Source organism: Pollachius pollachius (assembly GCF_949987615.1).
Source record: "Pollachius pollachius genome assembly, chromosome: 16".
NCBI lineage: Eukaryota > Metazoa > Chordata > Actinopteri > Gadiformes > Gadidae > Pollachius > Pollachius pollachius.
Window position 1 is genome coordinate 14,670,956 of NC_136949.1, and position 21,358 is coordinate 14,692,313.

General features: G+C 46.1%; 2 protein-coding genes across 6 annotated transcripts in view; one reads left to right on the forward strand and one right to left on the reverse strand.

The window, feature by feature from the left end:
* Positions 1 to 109: 109 nt before the first annotated feature.
* On the forward strand, positions 110 to 20,961 carry aven (apoptosis, caspase activation inhibitor). 5 transcript variants are annotated; one of them, XR_013812531.1, is made up of 9 exons: positions 110 to 314; positions 772 to 949; positions 15,847 to 15,917; positions 16,499 to 16,594; positions 17,017 to 17,284; positions 17,430 to 17,567; positions 17,950 to 18,012; positions 19,685 to 19,776; positions 20,643 to 20,961. XR_013812531.1 is itself a non-coding variant. In XM_079753780.1 (7 exons), exons 1-6 carry the CDS (start codon positions 120 to 122, stop codon positions 17,561 to 17,563), a joined length of 942 nt encoding a protein of 313 aa, XP_079609906.1. In that variant the 5' UTR covers positions 110 to 119; the 3' UTR covers positions 17,564 to 17,567; positions 17,950 to 18,453. The 5 variants fall into 5 exon arrangements, 1 of the variants encoding a protein (XP_079609906.1); XR_013812532.1 differs by lacking the exon at positions 20,643 to 20,961 and having other exon boundaries at positions 19,685 to 20,501; XR_013812533.1 differs by lacking the exons at positions 19,685 to 19,776; positions 20,643 to 20,961 and adding an exon at positions 18,738 to 18,888.
* The window catches only part of ryr3 (ryanodine receptor 3), a gene marked incomplete at both ends in the record, with an annotated part of 112,984 nt that continues 110,354 nt past the window's right edge, over positions 18,729 to 21,358 (reverse strand). The window contains 7 exons of the mRNA XM_079753193.1: positions 18,729 to 18,824; positions 19,319 to 19,370; positions 19,468 to 19,568; positions 19,701 to 19,765; positions 19,845 to 20,001; positions 20,585 to 20,719; positions 21,030 to 21,176. Of these exons, the coding sequence (XP_079609319.1) occupies positions 18,729 to 18,824; positions 19,319 to 19,370; positions 19,468 to 19,568; positions 19,701 to 19,765; positions 19,845 to 20,001; positions 20,585 to 20,719; positions 21,030 to 21,176 (753 nt within the window). The remainder of the gene's footprint in view (positions 18,825 to 19,318; positions 19,371 to 19,467; positions 19,569 to 19,700; positions 19,766 to 19,844; positions 20,002 to 20,584; positions 20,720 to 21,029; positions 21,177 to 21,358) is intronic.

The window sequence follows — 21,358 nt, forward strand, 5'->3', positions numbered from 1 at the left end:
GAAAATTGTTACGTATTCAACTTCACAGTTGGATACGGAACAATTGTCTGGTTCGCGTTTCCGCAGGACATGATTCAACGAGACACCATTTTGAACAGGGTGTAATACGTTTGGCAGCGATGGAGGAAAGGCACAGAGTGAGAGGGGGCAGTTGGAAGAGAGGTGGTGGTGGACATGACAACGACAACGCAGGTGGTGAACACCGGGGCCGAGGGCGAGGAGGTAACGTTAACCCCAGAGGCCGAGGTAAAAGGGACCATTATCGTGGACGTGGACGGGGTGGAAACGCCGCAGCATCGGGCTTCCAACACCGCGTGAGTAGTGGGCTCTTAATTGACGTTGTGTGGCAGTTGACGCAACCCTTTAATATCAAGTGTTGCTTGAAGTGTACACAACTATATTCATTCTCTGTAACATTAGTTGATTGTGCTGCTAGCTTTACCATTGTGTCAGCGTGAGGCAAGTTGGTGAGATGAAAATTGTTATGTCAACAATTGTTATGTCAACAAAGTGCTTCAAACTTCAAACTTGGCCGAATAATATACAATGCAATACCATGACAAACATGGAAGAATTAGGATGCTCTGTATCGGATTTATTTGTAATAAAAGATCATGAGATTAATTAATAGGAATAGGATATTTACATTGGGGACACTTTCTACAAGGACTTTATTAAAATTGAGTTTGAACACTGTGTCACAGAGTCATTTTGATTAAAAATAAATCTCAATATATTCTCTTTATCCAATATTGTGCTCCTTTCCGTCAGGACCATAATGAAGGGAATGGGCAAACATTGGACTGGGATGAGGGTGAGAAGGTGGTGTTCTCCAGGAGAAAGCTGGAGTCTAACTGGGACCGCTACCTGGAGTCTGAACGGGAGGAGCCCGCCGACGACACCCCCGCTGTGAGGGGAACAGACTATCATGTCCTGCTGGAATCTGCAGGTAAGGTCTGAAACGTAATTGCCCTTATTTGGCACCTTGTGTTGAGTTGTTACACTTTAATAGGAACTCGGTTCTAAAGTCTAACTGAGGCATGATAGAGCCAGCACTGGTGAACTATATTCTATTGTTGCTCTTTCTGGTGGCAAGCTGTGGCCATATGACTCACTCAAAGTTGACCTTTTCAAGGGAGGTAGACCAAGCTTGGCAAACCCTCAATTACTGAAAGAAAGAAATACTGGGTTATTTACATTGCCATCAATCCCTACATTACTGATGAAAACATGTATATGATGGGCTTTTCTGGTGAACCAAAAAATGCTGCTATAAATAAAGCTAACTTTATAAGCATTTTGAAATTCAGAGTTTGCAATATTTTACAAACGTTACATATGCATTAATTTTAATTTAATTTGATCAGCTCGGTTAGACTTGCACACACATGGCTCTTGGAGCTGGATAAAACACATCACTAGACTGTTATAGGAACATATTTTGAAAGGAATGGTATTTGAATAATTGTGCAATACCCTCTGGTGTTATTTGTTTCATGAGATGAAGATAAGAAGGAGACAAACGTTAGACTTGGATGTATGTTTGTTTGTATGTATGCCCTGCCACTGCTTTCAGGTATTAGAGCATGTGTTTATATACATGTATTTTGTATTCAGCATAACTGGTTCAATGTAGCCTAAGGTAATATAATAAGGGCCAGGCCTTAACAACCTGTTGGTTTGGTTATCTTTTCCCTTCCATCATAATGGCTAGCTTACTATTGTTTAATAACAGTTGCATCTTAGTTAGTATAGGTAAAAAAAAAACAGATTTTCGTCTAACAATTGTATAACATGGCAGGGCCAAGAGACTGTAGTGGTAAGGGTGTTAGACACAACGATTCTTGGTTCCATGATCCCTTATGTCTGCATTATACCTTTCTTAAGCTAGATGGTACCTGCCTGCTACTTAATGACCTGTTGCTTGACATATTGTAAGTCACTTTGAATTAAAGCTTCTGCTAAATTGCGAATTGTATAACACAGTACATTTTATTATTCTGTGTATTTTGTTGACGTTCATGAATAGCAACACAAACAAATGGGAGTCAGGAAAAATTTGCCTAGACTTTGTCCTCAGATGCTCTCTCTCTTTCTTGCTTCTCTATTTATTTATATATTTGGATAGATATATTGATCAGAATATGTATCAGAAAAGACCACATGTACTTATATTATCTATTTCTGGGCACCCTACTGGCTGATGATAGTGAAGAGCTTTTGCTAGTCAGCAGGTTAAGTTCTGTACTCCACCACACTCAAACATTTCCTGCCTTTCAACTCTCTCTCTTCTGCATTAGTGCCACTGTAAAAACCCAACATTTTGTGTGGTGCTGCCCTGATGGAGATGGAGCTCTACATGCCCTCTCTGACACTTTGACAGCATTGTTGTTGCTTCACTCTGTTACCTAACGCTGAAGAGCCTGAGTACAGGAGCATCGCAGCTCTCTGTTATCTAACATTCAGATAACAATTACGTAAAGCTGCAGGATTCACAGATGATCTAGCCAATGGTGAAGCTTTTCCGCCGTATGTTTCCGGCGGAGGAAGTCTAAAGCAACACGTCATGTGTGAATGAAGAGGTGTGGTTACAGACAAGTTAATGAACAGATTGCCTGGTCACATCGTGCGGTTAGCTGGCCAATAGCTCCATTGGAATCTCTGACAAGCAGGTTTCTGCGGTTAATAACATTGGGTTTTTATTTAAACCCAATGTTGTGTGTGGCTACGCACTCGTGGGTCAGTTCATGTTTCGCACCCCCCCTCCATCATCTCGTCCTCCTCTAGGTCTCTGCTTTCTATTCAGGTAGGACAGGTGCAGTTTGGAGTAGTTTGGCTCCTGTGCTCTGTTTCTCCGCGTCACAGTTTTGCCCACATTGTCGGATTAGTCACACCCACTCGGCCATAAAATAGAAGGCATGGCTATCACAAGAGGGCCATGCAGAACAAATCATTTCTAATGGTTGTTGGTTTTGTCGTGGTTTGTAAAGGTCAGAGGGGAATAGTTAAATTAGTCGTAGTAGTTGTTGTAGTAGTAAGGCCAGTGTGTTGTTTATCATAATACTGATAACTAATTTAAACGTATCTCCTTCGGGTCACATACCTGCGCCCGTCATCTAAATTACTACATGTATTATTACATTATACATTATTGCATGTATCTTTCAATGATTGTTAATGATCGTTTATGGTTGTAAAAGGATGGGGGTGGAAACACAAAGTTGCTCTCTTTGTTTAACAAACGACAACAATCCACAACAGGTTGATAGAGTGGAGAGCTTGAATAGGACCATTGAACCAGTGATAATCAAAGAGAAGAGGGGTTTAAATGACTTTGATCCACAGTAGAAACAAGGTTAACATTTCCATTAGCAAGAGAGCCAGCCATTTGGGTATTTGGCACTGCAACTTTAGGGTTGCTGGTTCACAGCCTCTGCTACCCATCGAGCAAAGCCACCCAACAACCAAACTGAAGCTGAGATGCTGAATGATGCTGTGTGTGTGCGTGTGCGTGTGCGTGTGTTTTGTGGCAACCCGGCCCGGGCCAATTACGGACATGCAGAGCACCTGAGGAACAGGTGGAGAAGCAGGGCTTAAATAGCCTGCTTCTCCACTCCTTCAGGGCTCTCCCAGCCATGAGGCTCCTGTACGGAGAGACCGGTCCTCGTGGGTGACGGGATCCCACTCACGAAGGATAGGACCGTCGATTCCTCCCAGGTTTTTTCCGCTGTTGTATTATTTTCAGTAGGAGTTTGTTTGATTTGGATTAAACATGCCTTTTCGGCTTTTGCCCGGCAAAGTTGTGTCCTGTTTGGGGAGGAGGTTGTGCGCTCACCGTGCCGGGTTACCACATATGGCGGAGAATGCAGGCAATCTGACCGCGCTGCCGAGTCGTTTTTTGAACACCCAACCCCAAAATGCGTGTGTGTTGTTGTTGTTTTGGGCGAATGTGGGGCATTTGTCCCATCACTGCATACTACCCGGACGGCTGTGTTTCCATCAGCCTGCCCTTTAATGACTTCACCTTTCTGATCCATTTATGTTCCCTGTGTGGCCTTGACGACATATTTTGCTTTGTATGGCAGGAGACGATGCGACTATTGTTCACATGTCCTCAGGTGCTCCATCCTTTATCCGTGGAGGCGTTTCCAAATTCAGCTTTGTTGCGATAAGGCTTTCAAGGCTTGTGATATTGTAGAAAGGACCACTGCACCATGAGCCCGCCTCGACCTCGCTCTGGATGCGCTTGGCGATTCTCAGCCTACCAAACATTCCCACTTTTGTGGCAAGAAACAGTTGAGGGCGCACAATTTTTTATTTCTTCACCTTTCTTTTATATATTAGAAATATATTTTTGTCCTTGGGCCATTTGGATTTATTTTATTTAAAGGACAATGCGAGGGGGTGTCCCGGTGGCTCTCCGGGTAGAGGGCGTACCATTGAGGTTCAGTCCTGGTCGCAGAGACCCGGGTTTGATTCCTGCCCGCGGTCCTTTGCTGCATGTCCTCCCCTCTATCCCCCATACCATCCTGTCTATCTCACTCTATAATAAAGCATAAAAAAATCATAGAAAAATGTTAAATAAATAAATGTGAATGTAGATTTCATTTATAGTGTTAAATCAATTGCCGCCGTCAAAAATGAATTGTCATCCTGTGTGTAAACCTGGAGCATTTCCCTGACAGCAGGTGTAGTGCTGATGCGTCTTCATGTCCAAGAGGGTGGGGTGGGCTTGGGGGGGAATTGATTGTCCTGTTGCCAGGGGTAACGCACACGCTGCAATTTCCCCTTTCCGTAACCTTGTGTGTGTGTGTGTGTGTGTGTGTGTGTGTGTGTGTGTGTGTGTGTGTGTATGTGCGTGCGCGTACACACGTAGTGGGCAGTTATTTAAGTCCTAAGGCCTTCATCTCTCTGTACACATTAACACGGGGATCAATCCTCCTCCCCCTCAGCCGGACCTGTGCCCCCCCACCTGTCCCCTAATGGGCACCTATCAGGGCTCCATCATCATGAGACCAAAGGAAATCGCATTAAGGAATCACTGATTCACCTAACCAGATTGACAAACACAAGACTGCTTTTCTTTTCTTCCCCCCCCCCCCCCCCAACAATGATGAATAGTCTCAATCAAGGCCATTAATTTCTATGTTCCAGTGTTGTTATGGATACTTGATTAGCTGGCAGGAGTGACTGACAGAGACCACGAGTCACAGCAGTGGAATGAGGAGTGCCATTATTGGTGAGGATGCGTGATAGTGCTTTTCTGGGCTTTGGTTAGGTTTCTTTCTTATTTTTAGCTTTAGTGATTGAAGCCCCTGCAGTCGCTTGTGTCTCACATCATGTCCAATAAAGTGGTGATTCTGGTGAATAGGGGGCAAATTGATCTGATCTCAGGCACAATTCTCGTGGACATTCCTGTCCCTCCGAGCTGCCATCAGCCTTCTTTGATCGCTCATCCCCATGGTTTCAATTATCTCCCCAATGAGTCCGCTCAGTCCACCCCCACATGCATAACTACATGCCATTATTCATAATTATTTTATAACCAACGAGGCAATACAATGGTTTTGTTCTTATTTTAGAGAAGTGAGCTGCTGCTACATAAGATGATATTTAGAGATTTATTTCATAATCATAAGTGAAGAAAGGCATCTAATAATATAGTATTGATAAGATCAAACGTACTCACCCTCCCTCCAAGAGGTCCAGTGCTTTGGACTTGAGCATATCTTCCAGCTCTTGAAAAAATCGTTTAGTTCGCACTGTTTTAAAAAGGGGTTCAGCTATGGTCCGCTGAAGTCCACCAGCTCTGTTCTAGAGAGCAGAGCTCCCACTGTCTCTCCAGTCCCTTATGCTTAGCGCTAGTCTCTCCCTGTCTCTGTCTCCTTAGTGGTTATCCGTACCCTCTTGTCTTCTGTGAGCTCAACTCATTCTGGACCAACTGAGAGAAACAGATCTTGTCATGATTGTACTCGGCATACAGAGGGCTTAATGCCCACCAAGTAAACTACTGTTGGAATTGTGGGGATGTCTTGCCTTTGACTACACGGCTGTGAAGCCCCTCCTCTCCTTCTCTCTCCCTCCTGCTCTCTCTCTCTCTCGCTCCCTGGTGCGATGCTCACCGCAGTTCAACTCCACAAGTGTACACCTACACAAGACCTCCGACAGCAGTCCTCTTCCATCAGTACCCAAATTCCCATCCACACAGAGAAAATTTGTTTTTTAGGGTTTTTCACTCCGCTGTGAAAAATGTCTTTGCCCATTCTAGGACTTGAACCCCGCTCACTGCGTCAGCCACGCCTCGGGTTCAGGTGAAGAACAAGACAAGTGGTTGAGTGACTTGTTGTTGGGCAGGAGACGTCAACCCTCTGCTCCCAAGTTGTGCCCAGGTCCTTCCAGATCAATTCCTCCCAGTGTAGCTTCATGAGTTTGCAGCTCTTGCTTCCCGCTGAAGGAGGTCGGAGGAGGCTGTCGGCACCCAGCTCAGCGGCGTGCAGTACTGTCACAGTCTCTGGGCTTCTGTTTGATAGAGCAGCAGACTGTGATATGCTATAAGGACAGCCAGGAGGGAGACGCACGTCATGCAGCATCAGGGGCCGTCATGGACACAAGTGAGAAAGGAGGGGGGAGGGGGGGGGAAAGGGGTAGGAGGTTGAAGTGGAAAAGAGGCTGTGGATGTTGGGCTGAGGTAGGGATGGCTGTTTGTTCACATTAGGATACATCACACACGCACACACACATACACACACACGCGCACACGTGTGGCCAGTTAATGTGTGACCATACACACACGTGCATGGCCATGTGTGCCCAGGCAAGCAAGGTGGCGATCAGAGGTGATCCACATGCACACACACACACACACACACGCAAACTACCAGTGTGTGTGTTCATTGGACAGCCTCCCTCCTCTCCCTAATGAATAACAATTTAGTTTATCCCATCTGCCTCTCCACGGCGGCGGCCATCACTAGTGACTTGTAGAGTGTTTGAACAGCATCGTTTACGGACACCCTATTCACCGCTGCCGGCTGCCCGCTGCAGATAAAGCTTCAAGCAGAACGGCCCACTCGCCCGGCAGCAGACGCCACATGACGCCACCCGGTTGGATTCCAGGCGTGGCGGTACATTTATCTTTGTATGCTTTAAAATTCTGTCTTTGTAGTGAGGGACATTGCGCTACTGTCGTTCGTATTGTAAATCAGCAAAACAAATCGTAACACACATGTGCGGAGACACATGGAGGTTACAAGTGGATTTAAGGTGGCTTCTTTTTCACATCAAAGGGTGAAAATGGTGTGTCCAGCGCAGGTGTTCACCAGGAGCATGGGGGCCCTCGGAGCGTGGGCCCCGTCTGCTTCGGTCAGGGGTCACAGCCTGGTGAACGGGGCTGACACAGTGAGACTAATGGTGTCACATGGTGCGCCCCACGCTGCCCGCTGCCACCGCTAGGTGCAATAAAGCCTTCACGCCGCCTTAGCTAGGTTATCCCGCTTATTTAAAAGTCAGAGAATATAAATCTCTGCATAATTATATATATTTTTTTTATCTAAAAGTGTTGTCAGCAATGATATCCGTGACTTTGTCAGCAATGATTAAAAAATATATACAGTATGATCTCATGGCAATTCATTTGAAATCTGTAATTATATAGGGTCTTGGTAGTTTCAACTGTGACAACTATAGGCACGTTCCGACTGGGGGACTTCTCGGAAAGTGGCTCACTGCTTTGGCTAAGCCCACTCACTTAGTTCCCCTCTGCGTCTGTTCCCATAGAGGAACCTTTTGCTCCCCAACGGAGTTCAAATGTGAAGTAATTAGTTCTGCAACACTTTTTGTTAGCACATGATCATCACCAACTTGTCGGCGGTCTTCCTTTTTGTCTTCTCCATCGTCTTCTCGTTCTCCATCGTCTGCTTGTCTCCGTCGGCTCTGCTTGTTTTAAAAAAATGGTGCTGTTCATAAGTTGTGGCCGTGTCGAGATCTACTCGTGTCATATCCCGCATTGTAGACGAGTTGGGACGAGCAGCCCATTTGCGGCTCAGAAAGCTCCTACCACGAGGCAGGTACTATCTGAGCGGCCAAACTGTGAAGTTGAGCGGATCCTCTTTCCCAAGCCACACCCGTAGGAGCTCACTAGAGGGAAAAGTCCCTCAGTCTGAACGCGCCTTATGCCATCGATAATAGGTCCACAAGTGAGATCAGTCACAAGTCACATCACAAGTGAGATCACAAGTGAAATCAAACCTCCATCATGACGTCACCGGAGTGTCGAAGGCTGCAACCGTCTCTCGGGAATGTGTCCCACAACGGTAAGGCCACAGCCGCCTCATCCTCTGCATCGAGGAGACGGTTCTTCGTTAAAAGCTTCTCTTTCCTGACGTTGGAATGTTGCTCTTCCACGGATGACGGCGAGGCGAGACATCGATGCCCTGCAGACCGGCCTGGCACAGGCATGGCCTGGAGGCCCAAGAGTCACGTTTGATTATCAGGGAGGGAGTGCAATAGAGAGGATATGAGCCATTAACGTTCACCTGTGGGAGTGTTGCATAATGAGGCATGCAGACACCCCCTTCCCCCCCCTGCTATAGGTAGGGTCCACTAAAGGCTTCCACCCACACCTGCTGACACGAAAACGTTAGCAGAAATCGTTGCAAACGTGGCTTTACACCGCTACATGCTGATGAGCGACATGGGGAAATTAGTACAGATTACGCCTTTCATTTATTATTTTGAATACACGGCTGTGCCATTTTAAGGGCTTTATTGCCTTGAGCCAGACAGACAGAGCGAGGGAAGAGAAGCGAAGGGAAGGGACAGGCCCCCTGTCATATTCCCATTGCGTTGATCTATGTAAATGGGGGGCTGTAAACACAAGGGCAACTGCTGTTGGGTGCACGTGTGTGCGGAGCCACACAGTCAGCGCCATTGATTAATTTCCGAGGACAGTGAGCCACCTGGAACCAGAGCCTTCTTCAGGGCTGTTGATATCTTGTCCTCACCTCGGGGGCTCTGGACTCTGTTCCGTCACTGTCCACAGATGGGGCTGATTTCAAGTGTCACTGCGTGTTTGTTCTGACAAGAATAGCCCATATCGTGGGTTTATCAGGGGGAAAATGTGATGGAATGTAGCCAACATATTTGAGATGGCATTGAGTCAAGTTAATATATAACCAGATGCTATGTTATTCCTTTTTTTATTTATTATTTTCATTGGGGCTTACAAAGGTATTCATACCTTTTGTAATCAATCATCTGCACGAATACAGATCTTCGATCGACTTATGTTTCTCACAACATTTTGGGGGTTTCTGCTTCGTCTCTCATAAACCTGTCTTGCTTTAATTGTTTCTATCATCTATTAATACTACTTATGTTCTCAATCAAACATTTAGTATTTGCATAAGAAGTAGGTTTTTGGTCAGAATATCCACACATTGCACAACAACATTTCTGACAAACAAATGCAAAGCCAATTACAGCGGAGGTTGATCTAAGATAATTGTGTTGCCTGCATCAAACCGCCCACTCCCCATCACTTGTCTGCTGGTGAACAACAATAGCAGTGCCTTTAGTAATAATAATAACAATTATTATTATTACCCATTAAGCTCTGCAGCGGGTCCCTGGGTTTTACAAAGCATGTTGGGATTGTCACTTCAGTTCGTAAATGTTGCAGTGCCAGTCAACCCTAGCGGCTTATTAGTTATTCTAGTTTGATTAAATAAGTAAACAGCCCGTTCTAAGAAGGCCCACCGAAGCTGCTTACCACCTTGGCACATGGGGATCATTGGCATGCACCAATTAAGTTTAGTCCACCGGTGCGGGACCAATTCACTCCTGCGATTTGTCATAAATAATCAATTTTTCCTTTGGCTGAATACAGAGACAAACCTGTTGATGTGGTACAATTCACATTGATAGTCTCCATAAACCTGTGAATAAAGATTCAGGATGAAATAACTCAGGAGATTTGTCTGGGGACCAAGTAATCGGGAGGGTGTTTGGTTAGTTTTGGTTTTGTCTGCCCATCCCTTGACTGTTTTGCATTGGCATTATCCTGAATCTAGACAAACATAATAATGGTATGAACACTGGTAAGACCATACTCTTCTCAATGTAGTGTTTAGCCAAGCTCAACGAATGAACCAAAATGTTGATGCTAATAAGAGTCATTCATACATTTGTATCGATCTGTCACGCAAGTTCGGAAATCCCAAACCCAGTTCGGGGGGAACTTTGTTTGCCATGGTAGTACAATTGTGATAAGACCCTTTACACAGGAGACATCTTCAACCTTTATAGAAGCAGAGAAAACACCATTGGGTCCAGGCCTCTTTGTCAATGAGGGCACGAAAAACCCAGCGAGATACCTCAGCCTATGGAAAGTGACATTCAGTGAAAATAATACAAACATAAGGGGATTTATACTAGGAATACTGATGAGAGAGGTACATCTATGTTCATCTGAATGAATAGAGGGATGGTTTGTTTTATTTCAGTAAAAAAAAAGCAACACATGGGAAGGAGGGAGCGAAGCACTTTGAATCCCATTAAAACTGGAACATGGAAGCAAACTTTTGTGATTGTATTCCAAATGATTTCTAATCGTCCCCTTCCCGTTCTGCCAGCTATTGAAGAGCCCGCTGAACGCATCCATTTGATCTGTACAACCTCTTTTAGGCTGTTCAATTGGGTAAATTCCAATCGATTTCTATGTTTTATATGAGACATTGAAATATGCTCCCTGAGGATATTTCATTTATTTATTTTAAACATGTCTAATGATAGTTTGCCCAGGGGACCAGAGGAGGACAATTCAAATATGACATAATATTAAGCAGGGACGGGAAATATCTTTAGGGTTAGCGAGTTCTCTTACAGTGTTCTGCCAGAATATATGCAGTGGTAAATGTTGGCCCAATGTCAACTTTAGTTAAAGTGATTGCTTTAGAGTGACCATGTAATTATTGCAGGGCGATTGACCTAATTGATTCCCTACAAAGTTGTTAACGTCAACATTTGCATATCCATCTGACAAGAGAACGAGTAGTGCTAATGCCATCAAAATGGTCAATCTGAGCTATTTAGTTTTCACCAAACAATGAGTAATGCTACAGTAGCTCTAGCGTTTATTGAGCCAGTTAGCTTGCGGCTAAGACTGCCTAGCCTCCCTTCGCTAATGAGAGAGAGAGATGTCTCCATGCTCCCAGACTGATGGTCAATCTCGTTAGCCACCGGGACCGTGCTGCGAGGTGGCAGCTGAGGCACTCACTCTCTCTCCTGATTAGCCTCCTGGTTAGCCCCCAGGAGGGGGTCTTGTGCAGGCAAGATGTAGCGCCCATGCTAAGACGGAGAGGGACAGAGTAGTTAATGCATCCATGAAACAGACGATCTGTGCAGCTGTTGCTAAGAGACATTGGTCTGGGCTGTGGTGAGGAGGAGTGACGTGCCCTCCATCATAAGCGGCAAGTGAGGCACTATATCAGTTTAGTCGGCTAAATCTCATTTTGCTAAGATCCTTTTGATTAAAAGATAATTTGGGAGATTTTAATCAACACTTCCACACTGGACAACTTTTGCTACAGTCTTTTAGTTCAGGGTAATGCAGGACAAAGGCATCTATCTTTTAACACGTTACTGTTCTAAGAAAGATCTAGAATTGTAAAGGATGTGGTGTAGTGTCACTTTGCATTGGTTTCCATGACGTGCGTTGTAGGTGTTGTCAGGCCTTGTTGCCCCAACAATATAAGCTGATTAAAACTTGTATTATATGCCCCTCATCACTTTGCGCCATGAAATATTTGATATATCTAGTTGGTTGAATCATATTCCCTTCCCTTTGTTGGCTAATCTTTTCTGGATTTGGACGTGGATGAGCCTGTCGTCCTTGGTCTTCCACTTGAAGAACTCCGGGGCAATGAATAGCGGCGATGGAAGATAAAAGAAACACGGAGCAGCGAATGCCGCTGGAGAATTGGAATTGTCCTGAAATGACTGTGGCGTCAACACGGCCTCGCCCAATCACGTGAAGCGTTAACATCAACAGCTAAGCTCCTCTTAATTGTCTCGCCTGGTTTGCTCTGGATTTTAATTGCAATTAGGATGGACAGTGATTTATCGAAGGCGTTGTGAGTTTAAGTCGTCTGAGTGCGGGGCTAATTGGCTTGGTTAAATGGCGTGACCATCTTAGGAAACATCAGAAGTGTGTGTGTCGGGGGAGGGGGTTCTGAAGGGCAGTGTTGCTGCCTACTGTGATTAGGAGAAAAGCTTTGTAGATCTCAAAAATAAAATACTTGGAAGCATTTTCTCTCAGTCCCTAGTGGTACACTGATCATTATTGCCAATATATGGAACTATATTTAACTTTGCCAATTACTGTTGAGCCTTGTCACATATATTCACAATATGAAGCAAGATGAGGCTTTTGTGAAACCAGGACCTTATAACGGCTCCCTGTGCTGTAGCTTGACCCCGCACCCAGGGTGGGAGTTACGATGTCGACGGCGCACTTTGCATGGCCAAGGATATTACGAGACTATTACCGAGTCTGGCCACTGTTTCAGTCGTGTCGTTTTTTGATTTGAATACTGTATACATTCTGAAAATAATTGCCCGCTCACACAATAAACATATATATCCAAACACAGACATCGGAAAACACTGAATTATGAGCAGGAATTTGAAGTATGTAAAGATAATCACACAATAACAATGGATGGAAAACCTATCCTAGTTTAGTGTTAAGTTAGTAGTGTTAATCGGTGTTAAGTCAACATTTTCTTATTGACCACAACTGCGACTGCAGTGTTTGCCAACTCCTCTAGTTCAGGAAGTAGATGTTTGGGCGGGGGGTGTTGAAACGGAGAAATGAGGGATGACATAAACGGAGTGGTAAACATCTACCGGTGCGGGTGTTGGGAGAAGCTAAGCAGCCTGTGGAGCTGCTGCAGCCCACTGCCCAACAGGCTAAGTACGGGAAAGTGCTATTCCCTTCAGCACCGCCCAGAAGCTGTCAAACAGAGTTCTGCTGTTGCCCCCTACTTGGCCTTGTATATTTCTCTCTCTCTCTCCCCCCCCCCCCCCCCCGAGGTTTACGATATACTGTATTTGCCAATAATGCAATACTATTATTGATATCATGGATATAAATGGGAAGTTGTGGAAAATTTTAGAAACAGAAGTATAACTCATGTTTACCTATGCTGTAGTCCTGACATTATGACTGTATTGTAACGCAAGAACCCTAGCTGAGCTATATTTACCGAAGCAAACACAGCAATGTATCGGCACAGTTGCTCGCCGTGGAGTTGATACAAAGCGTTGGTTCTGGTGGCTAGAAGGACCACCTGACCATATTGGGGCTGTATGGCTGTGTGTAGGCTAGTGCTGGCTTTGGTCCCAGCGAGTTCTCCACCATCTACACGCAGAAATGGCCCCAGAGGAGTGGTGTGTGTGTTACTGTAGCGCAGTACGCCTACATGTCAAGTTAGGTTTTAAGAGTCTGTGCAGCTTCCCCACTTGGAGCAGACGGATGCATCCACCCTAAGGTTTTTAACTGGATTCCACTTAATGCACGAACCGCTTTCCTTGGACGGTTCCATTCATCATTTGGTTAGGAACTTGGTAGATGATCAATCCTGCACTGTCTTACTGGCAAACAACAAGAAAACCCAGCTCTTGACAGCATGGTGCTTGTGTGCACTTGTTCACTTCCAGATTTGGTTTCCTCTGACGCCGGGCCGTGTTTTTTAAACGCTCCGGGCCGCACTTACTGGGCAGACCGGTTCCATCCCGTTTGTTTTCTGAAAATCGGTTTGTCAGTTTGTTTATAATTCTTATTTTTCCTGGCCCCCCCATATTTTTTAGGAAACTCCATTTGACTTGATATCTTGAAAGATTTCCATGTGAAATTAGTTTAAGAAATGAGCTAATATATATCAAGTTAGGCATGGAACAGTTGTGAAGTGGCACAACGAGAAAATTCAGTAAATTTCTTCATTAAGCTCTTTAATATATATATATATAATCCTTTCATTTCTATCTTTGTTGATTGAACTGAAATCCTTTTTTCTCATCTTATATACATTAGACTGGCTTACAACCAGATTTTCAGTTTGCACACCTGGCCACTGGCCCAGTGTTGAAGACGGCTCTCACAGGAGACAGAACTCGCAGAGGGGGGGGGGGGGGGGGGGGGGGGGGGGGGGGGGAGGAAACACACATTTCCCCACCTTATGGCTCATTTCATCCACCTTCCAAAAATCACCCCCTTTGATCGATTCTCCTGAAACGAAAAGCCCAAACGTATCCACATTGACTACTGCATCATGTTCTACCAGCCAGGCCAGGGGAAGGGTTAACAGAAGAGGAGGGCAGGGTGCGTCTGAAGAGAGCACCTGATGCTCTCGCACCTTCCTAGCCAATATTGTGACATGAGGCTAGATCTCTTAACGTATGAATTATTGTTACGTTTGTCCAAAAAATACAGGATTGCCGGAAGAACTTGTCAGCCTTTCCTTGTGCACACCTAGCACCTGGCATTCCCCCCTCACACCGTACCCCCCCCCCCCCCCCCCCCCCCCCCCCCCCCCATTGTTCCTTTTTTAGCGTTTGTTTGTTTTGTTTGTGTTGACACCCCGGCTACCCCACTGTTGGCCTCGCTTGATCAGCGCCCCGCCTCCCGCTGCCCACGCTGCAGAACAAAGTGTTTCTCTCATCTAATCGGCGTTGTGTGCGCAGGTATCCTGCTGTCTTCGTCAAAGCCCTCGGTCACAAAGCACAGCGACGCGGCTGTGGCTGACTGGAGCTGCGCTGCTTTGTTTGACACACATGCGCGCGCCCTGGCACTCAACACACACACAGGCCCTGGCCAACGTCAACAACACACACACACACACACACACACACAGCCTGGTCCAGCTGCATGTGGCACACGGTCACCATTGTCAGTCGTGGCTTCTCCATTGTTGGGTGCCGCTCACGGTCTGTGCGTATGCGATCGTTTGCGTCTAATCAGAGCACCTACATTGTGCCTGTTTGACATGGCTACACAAGCGCAGTCGGCAATACACACATGGCCATTGTCTTGTAACGTCTTCAGGCCAGAGGTAGCGTGGCCGTAGGCTGCATCCAGCCCAGGTAGGACACACCGAGTGCTGCCTTTGCCATTCCCTTCATCATTTGAAGTCATTACAGCGAGGCAGAGCAGGGTCTTTAGCCCAGCCAAAAGCCCCCCCAGCTAATTGGGGACCACACAGTTGGGGGGGGGGGGGGGGGGGTCTTGGAGGCAAGGGCTTGAGATAGGAGTTCATCCTATTGATCTCTCAGAGACCTATCAACCACATTTCCGCTCACCGTACAACCCGGGTGACCAGTCTTCAGAGATTTCAAACACTGAACGCCCCACATAAATCGAACTGACCGGGAGGATGTCATTTGAAACCGCTGCAACAACACATCCAATTTGAATGTAATATATATTATACCTAAAGAAAATATTTTATGTTTCTGTTTTTAATTGTCCGCTCATAATCTTCCTTTGTCCATAACCACCAGGAAACCTATGCTGTAGTCCTCATATTTACATTAGGAACTGGAACTAGTGTTTATTTTGTATTATATACTCATCCTATATTCTTGTTAATGCCTTTTGCGTATTTGTTGCTTGCCTTGCTACAAGGAATCTCATTGTTCGGCATAACCCTGTCTTATATTGTGCATATGACAAATAAAACGCCTTGACACTTTGAATTGCTTTGAATCCCGCGCAGAGGCAAAACAAATGCAAGCGTTCTCCTGGAGGTGAACAATAATATTTCCTTGTGCTCTTTGTCTCCCCCACAGGGGACTCGTTCACTCAATTCCGGTTTACTGAAGAAAAGGACTGGGAGCTAGACGCCGTGGCCTCCAGTCAGGTAAATCCATAAAGTTGTTTTACTTGTGTTTTGGTCCACTTTGCTCAGAGGCATTGATTCGTCAAACGCATGAGACGTTCCAGCGTACCATTGTTTAGAGGAGCATTTTGATGTTGAATGCAGAGAAATGAAACGGTGTAACTACAAACTAGCATGTAACCATTTCACCGCAACATCACTATGGGTTTGTTTCTTTGTTTATTTGAAAATGCATCCGAAAATGAAACCACATCCATCCACGATTCGACCCAAGGATTGTTTTTCTCTAAATCAATTTGGGACGTGGAGAAGAGAGCGAGAAAATCAATTTTGGCAATGGCTGCAGGGATGAAGTTACTTCTAAACTAATGTAACAATTTGTTCACATCGCTCCAATAGAAGTGACAAGAATAGAGATGGACGAATAGCTTTGCTTAGCGTTGTTCAGAACCCAAGTCATTCATTGTGTCAGTATTACTCCACTGTCCCATTCCACCCGCTCTGCAGTTTAAGTAGTGCGGTTACGTCATAGAAGTATATACGTTGTGTATACTGGGGATTCTGAACAATGAAGTAACGGCTGTAGTAACGGGTGTTTCCAGATGTCTGCGGTGCGGTTGGACCTGGTGTCTCTGGCGCAGTGCCTCCAGGCTCTTCCCCTCCACCAGAGACTGCAGTTGGAGGCAGAGTTGGTCCAGGTGAGTCCCCATGCACGAGGAGGCCTCTGACTGCTCACAACCAGCACTTGTCACAGCCCACACTCAATTCGATTTTAGGATTAGGTTTGGTTATGTCTTTTAGTTATTTGTTCTAGAAGTCACTCTTTCTCGGATCTCTTGTTCTTGACGTATTTTCTCGACCTCTTTCTCTCGGTTTCCCACTCTCCCCATCGTTTTTCTAATTTCTATATTGTCTTGTTCTCATATTTTCTAGACCTATTTCATCTAGACTATCGGCGTAGTACACAGTGCATGATCAATAAAGTGAATTTGTATTATTACAATGTGTTAGACGAGAGTATGTTGACTTATATATATTTTTTAAAGAACCACAATTCAAATGGTGACGATAAGAGCACCTATGTCACACTATCTATCCTTTATTTATTATTTTCTTCCAGGTGTCAACACCTCTGGAGTTGCCTGCTGCCACCATTCCACCCAAGAAAGACCCCGTCGTGTTCACGGCTCCCATCCCGGCTGCCAAAGGCCCCGACACCAGCCCCAGACTTTCCTTGGCCGGGAGTCTGCCGATCGCCTCGGCCAACCTGTTGCCTGCAGACGACGCGGACGCAGAACTGGACCTCCTGCTGGGCTTGGACAAGCCTGATCCAGACGCTACAGGGAGTCAGCCTGCGGAAACGTCGGACAAACACGTTCTCCAGGAGGGTGGGTTGATACTCCCAATAGCTTGCAAATATGCAAATAACACTTTATTTTCCTTCAACTCTATCTTAAGTATACTATTCCAATGTCCTTAAAAATGCAGACCCATCCAATTAATTTGCATCACGTGAACCCTTATTTCTCCCAGTTGCGCTGGAGGTAGTGCCGGAGGCACCAGAGAGGGTGGAGGAAGAGCCGCCCCCGCCCACCAAGATGGAGCCAGCCAAAAAGGAAGTGACGGAGGAGGATCTGGAGGACTGGCTGGACAGTATGATCTCCTGACCAGGTCAGTACAGACCTGTCTGGAACCACTATGGAAACTTTTAACTCAAGGTTTCAAAGTTTCCACATAGCCTGCTATGCTCCTTATTCTGCAGCCGCCATTATGGACGTGAATTGTGCTTCTTTTTGAGTGGGTGGCTGAAGGCTCTCGCTCCCCTGAGATGTACAATGTGATTTGAAGTTTAACCAGTGACCGTGTGGAAGATATGCTGAAGGCACTAAGGAACACATTCTGCTTTATTGCATTGGTTACTTTATTAATGTCCTCCGTGTTGTCAAAAGAAATTGCTCTTACGAAAGCGACTACATACATACAAGTGGCCATTCAAGCAGGAAACCATGTTTGTGTTTCATAAATCCTTAAACCAAGGTGTCTCTTTTTGTAGGTTTCTGTGGGAAGGAGGGCGAGGCAGACATGACGCCACGGCTTCAAGAGTACCAAACTACTGGTAGGCAACACTTAAACAAAGAGCTACGTTTTATACAATAGTAGTTATTTTTTTAAATTTATATCTTCAATGCCACAAAACTAACTTAACCTGAACATATTCAGAACTAGAGCGCTACAGTGTGTGAGGAGGGACAAAAATGGGTTTTGCATAGTTGCTTCGTTTTTCCTCAATAAGGCACATTGGCAAAAAACAGGTGAGCCATCTCGGCTCCTGGAAGAAACGTCACCTATTTCTTCTCTCGGGCATTACAAGTCAAACAAGAGATGAGCAGAGCAAGGCGTACTCATCCTGTACGATTTAAGATGAATGCATTCAACAATCGTCACACATTCCCCATTGTTGTTTGGTAATACGTTACAGTAATGTTCTGCATATTCAAGTCGTCGCACCCACGCAGCGCGGGGTAAAGCGAGTGATGAGGCTAACCGTTTTGCAAAAATACAAGTCGTGTTAAATAGCGGTGGATTTTGTTGGGGGGGGGGGGTTACGCACGCAATGTCCGACCATCATCCTCGACATTCAAATGGTTGTTTGCTATTCTTCGGGGGTGACCATTTCTTAAAAAAAAAGTAAAAAACGAAATGATTAGACTTTTGCGCTGCTCTCCACTGCGGCAGCATAGTGTCCAGCCCACTTCAGACCATGGCTCCCCTCTCAGGAGGGCTGTTGTTTTCAGAGGGGAGCTGATGCTAAACGTGGACTGCCGTCCCCATCTAACCCAGCAGGTCCTCATATTGCTTCCGGAAGCAATCTCCAGCGGGGTAGAAGTCCCAGCATCTCTCCTGGTACATCTTCCACACAAAGGACTCCTGGGGAAGAGGCAGAGACACATCAGGCGTTTCCACTTGGCTCACTGATTTTTTTTGCGTGTGCGTGCACACGTACACACACGCGTACCTGTGTGTGTACGTGTGTGTGTACGCGCACACACGTGCGCGCGTACACACACGCGTACCTGTGTGTGTACGTGTGTGTGTACGCGCACACACGTGCGCGTGTGTACGTGTGTGTGTGTGTGTACAGAACCAAATAAACAGTATTATGAAAGAAATTGCTTGGTATTTGCTGTAGCACTACATGGTTCCTGGTAAACAGGCCCTCCCACATCAGCGAGAACACATTATGCAACAGACGCCCTGCTTGGGAGTGCAAGGCCTCCTGAACGCATGAGCCGCTTTTACATCCACTTCCCCCAGCGCTCCTAAAGAGGTTGGGTTGGAGATAGGGCGTGCATGACCAGTCTCCCTGCTGCAGTGAGCCGGGGCGAGGTGGGACTGAATGGAGTCGATGTGAGGTGCAGTACCTGGCCTGTGTGTTCAGTCTCGTCCTTGTTAATCAGGTACATCAGGAAAAACCTGCATTGCAAAGAAGACATGCGTTAATCACGTCGTGGCAACATGAGTTGTGTACACATCACTGGGGCTTCCCCCCTGTGTGTGTGCGTGTACTCACAGGTAGTTGGCGAGGTTGTGTTCTTGTAAAGTGTGGGTCTCGAACCCGTGAGGTACGCGGTCAAAGTAGTCGTTGCCGATACAGCAGATGAAGCATTTTGTCTAGGAAAGAAAACACACGACAGTGATTTGTTATTTTTAAACAAAAAAAGATAGTGTTGTTGACCCAGAATTTTTTTTTATACCCAGAATTTTTTTTTTGTCTCTGTGTGGCGTAGGAAGCCCTCCTCTTACCTCCATGTCTTCTTTCACCTGCTCCTGCTGGTCTCTCAGCTCGCCGAAGGCGTCGATGATCAAACCTGAGGGGTCGGTAAGTCGCCGTTAGCTTCAGCACCAACCTTCCTTTCCCCCTGTAAAGCGCGTACTGCTGCCACCTACCCTGGATGATGGCCAGCAGGATGACGATGATGAAGAAGAAGAAGGTGATGTCGAAGAGCACGCGGTAGAGTTCGTAGGGGTCACCGGCCGGGTCCTCCAGCTCGTCACCGATGCCGCCGCCGGCTCTCACACCCGCGTACAAGTGGAACAAGTAACACTGCCACAAGGAACGCAACGTTAGCGCAGGATAGACATGGGCTGTGTAACGTTTCTAGTGGAGCGCCATTCAACTAGAAGGATAAACGTCCACAGGTCAATCCATCCAGGGATCTGTTCTCTATAAATCCTTTTATTCTGGTCCACTTTTGCCCACCCCCTCTCCCACACCGTAGAAAAATCTCAGAGTAAAGGTGTTGAGAATGAATAAGGTATAACTGTAGCAACCACTAGAGGCTGCTGGGAAAACATACATAGTGCAGGTTTAACCTGCCATGGGACACTTTGAGATGGTTGGTCTCCTTTGACTTATTGTTTCTATATATGACAAGAGTAAAATGATTATCTTTGCGGAGCTTTCAATCACACATGCACAACACCTATCCAGGGCAAAGGCTTGTATTTGACTAATTCATTGGCAGTGTGATCCCAGTGACCGAATGGTTAAGGGGGCCGCTTATTATAACAGACTGTGATGTGTGACTAAAGTGAATCACAGTGAGACGGAAGATATAAAAATTGACCTCTTTCACGTGTCAAACACGAGCCGTAAGATGCGACTCTGGGGGAGGAGGGGGTCTTACGGTCATCATGTCGTCACACTTCATGTCGGGCTCGTCCTCATCCTCGCTCTTGTTGTAGAACTTCCTGAAGAAGTTGAAGGCCACCACGGTGTAGAGGTACACGATCACAGCCAGCAGCCCCACCGTCAGCACCAGCTGGGGGGAGAGACACAGTGACCACAGGCTGACCAGACACAGGCTGACCACAGCTCCAGAGCGCCTCGGTAGGTCCTTGGATTTTAAAGTCCCAGGACCACACTGTAAGCTTTCCTCCTCAGCACTTCACTTCCATAGTTATTATATAAAAAATGTGAATGCCGATTTGCCACCACCACGATGGTGATTAACAGTACGGTAGAAGGCGTGTCTTTGGTGTGACGGTTGTCCCCGGCAGTGATGAAAGCTAGTCTTAAAAATGACCCAACGCCAGGGGCCCTGTGTCGCCCCCTGGTGGCCGGCCACTTGCCTGCTTGCCGTTGTGCGTGACGGAAGACAGGATGGTGCGCAGCGTCTTGAAGCCCATGGCGATGTCCAGCAGATGGGCCGCGAAGAAGAAGTTGTTGAAGTGTCCGAAGATGGACATGACGGTGTACCAGATCAGATACAGGAAGTACTGTCCAGAGGGAGAGAGACGCATCACTCATCATCACTGACGGCAGGGGAAGATTAATCCTTATCCTCCCATCTTTGGCAGTGGGGTACGACTTTAATTGGAACTTAAACCTTTGCAGAGTGAGCCCTTGTGCTGCATCTACTGGAGGACTTCCACAGACATAGGACTAGTATATGCTTGGG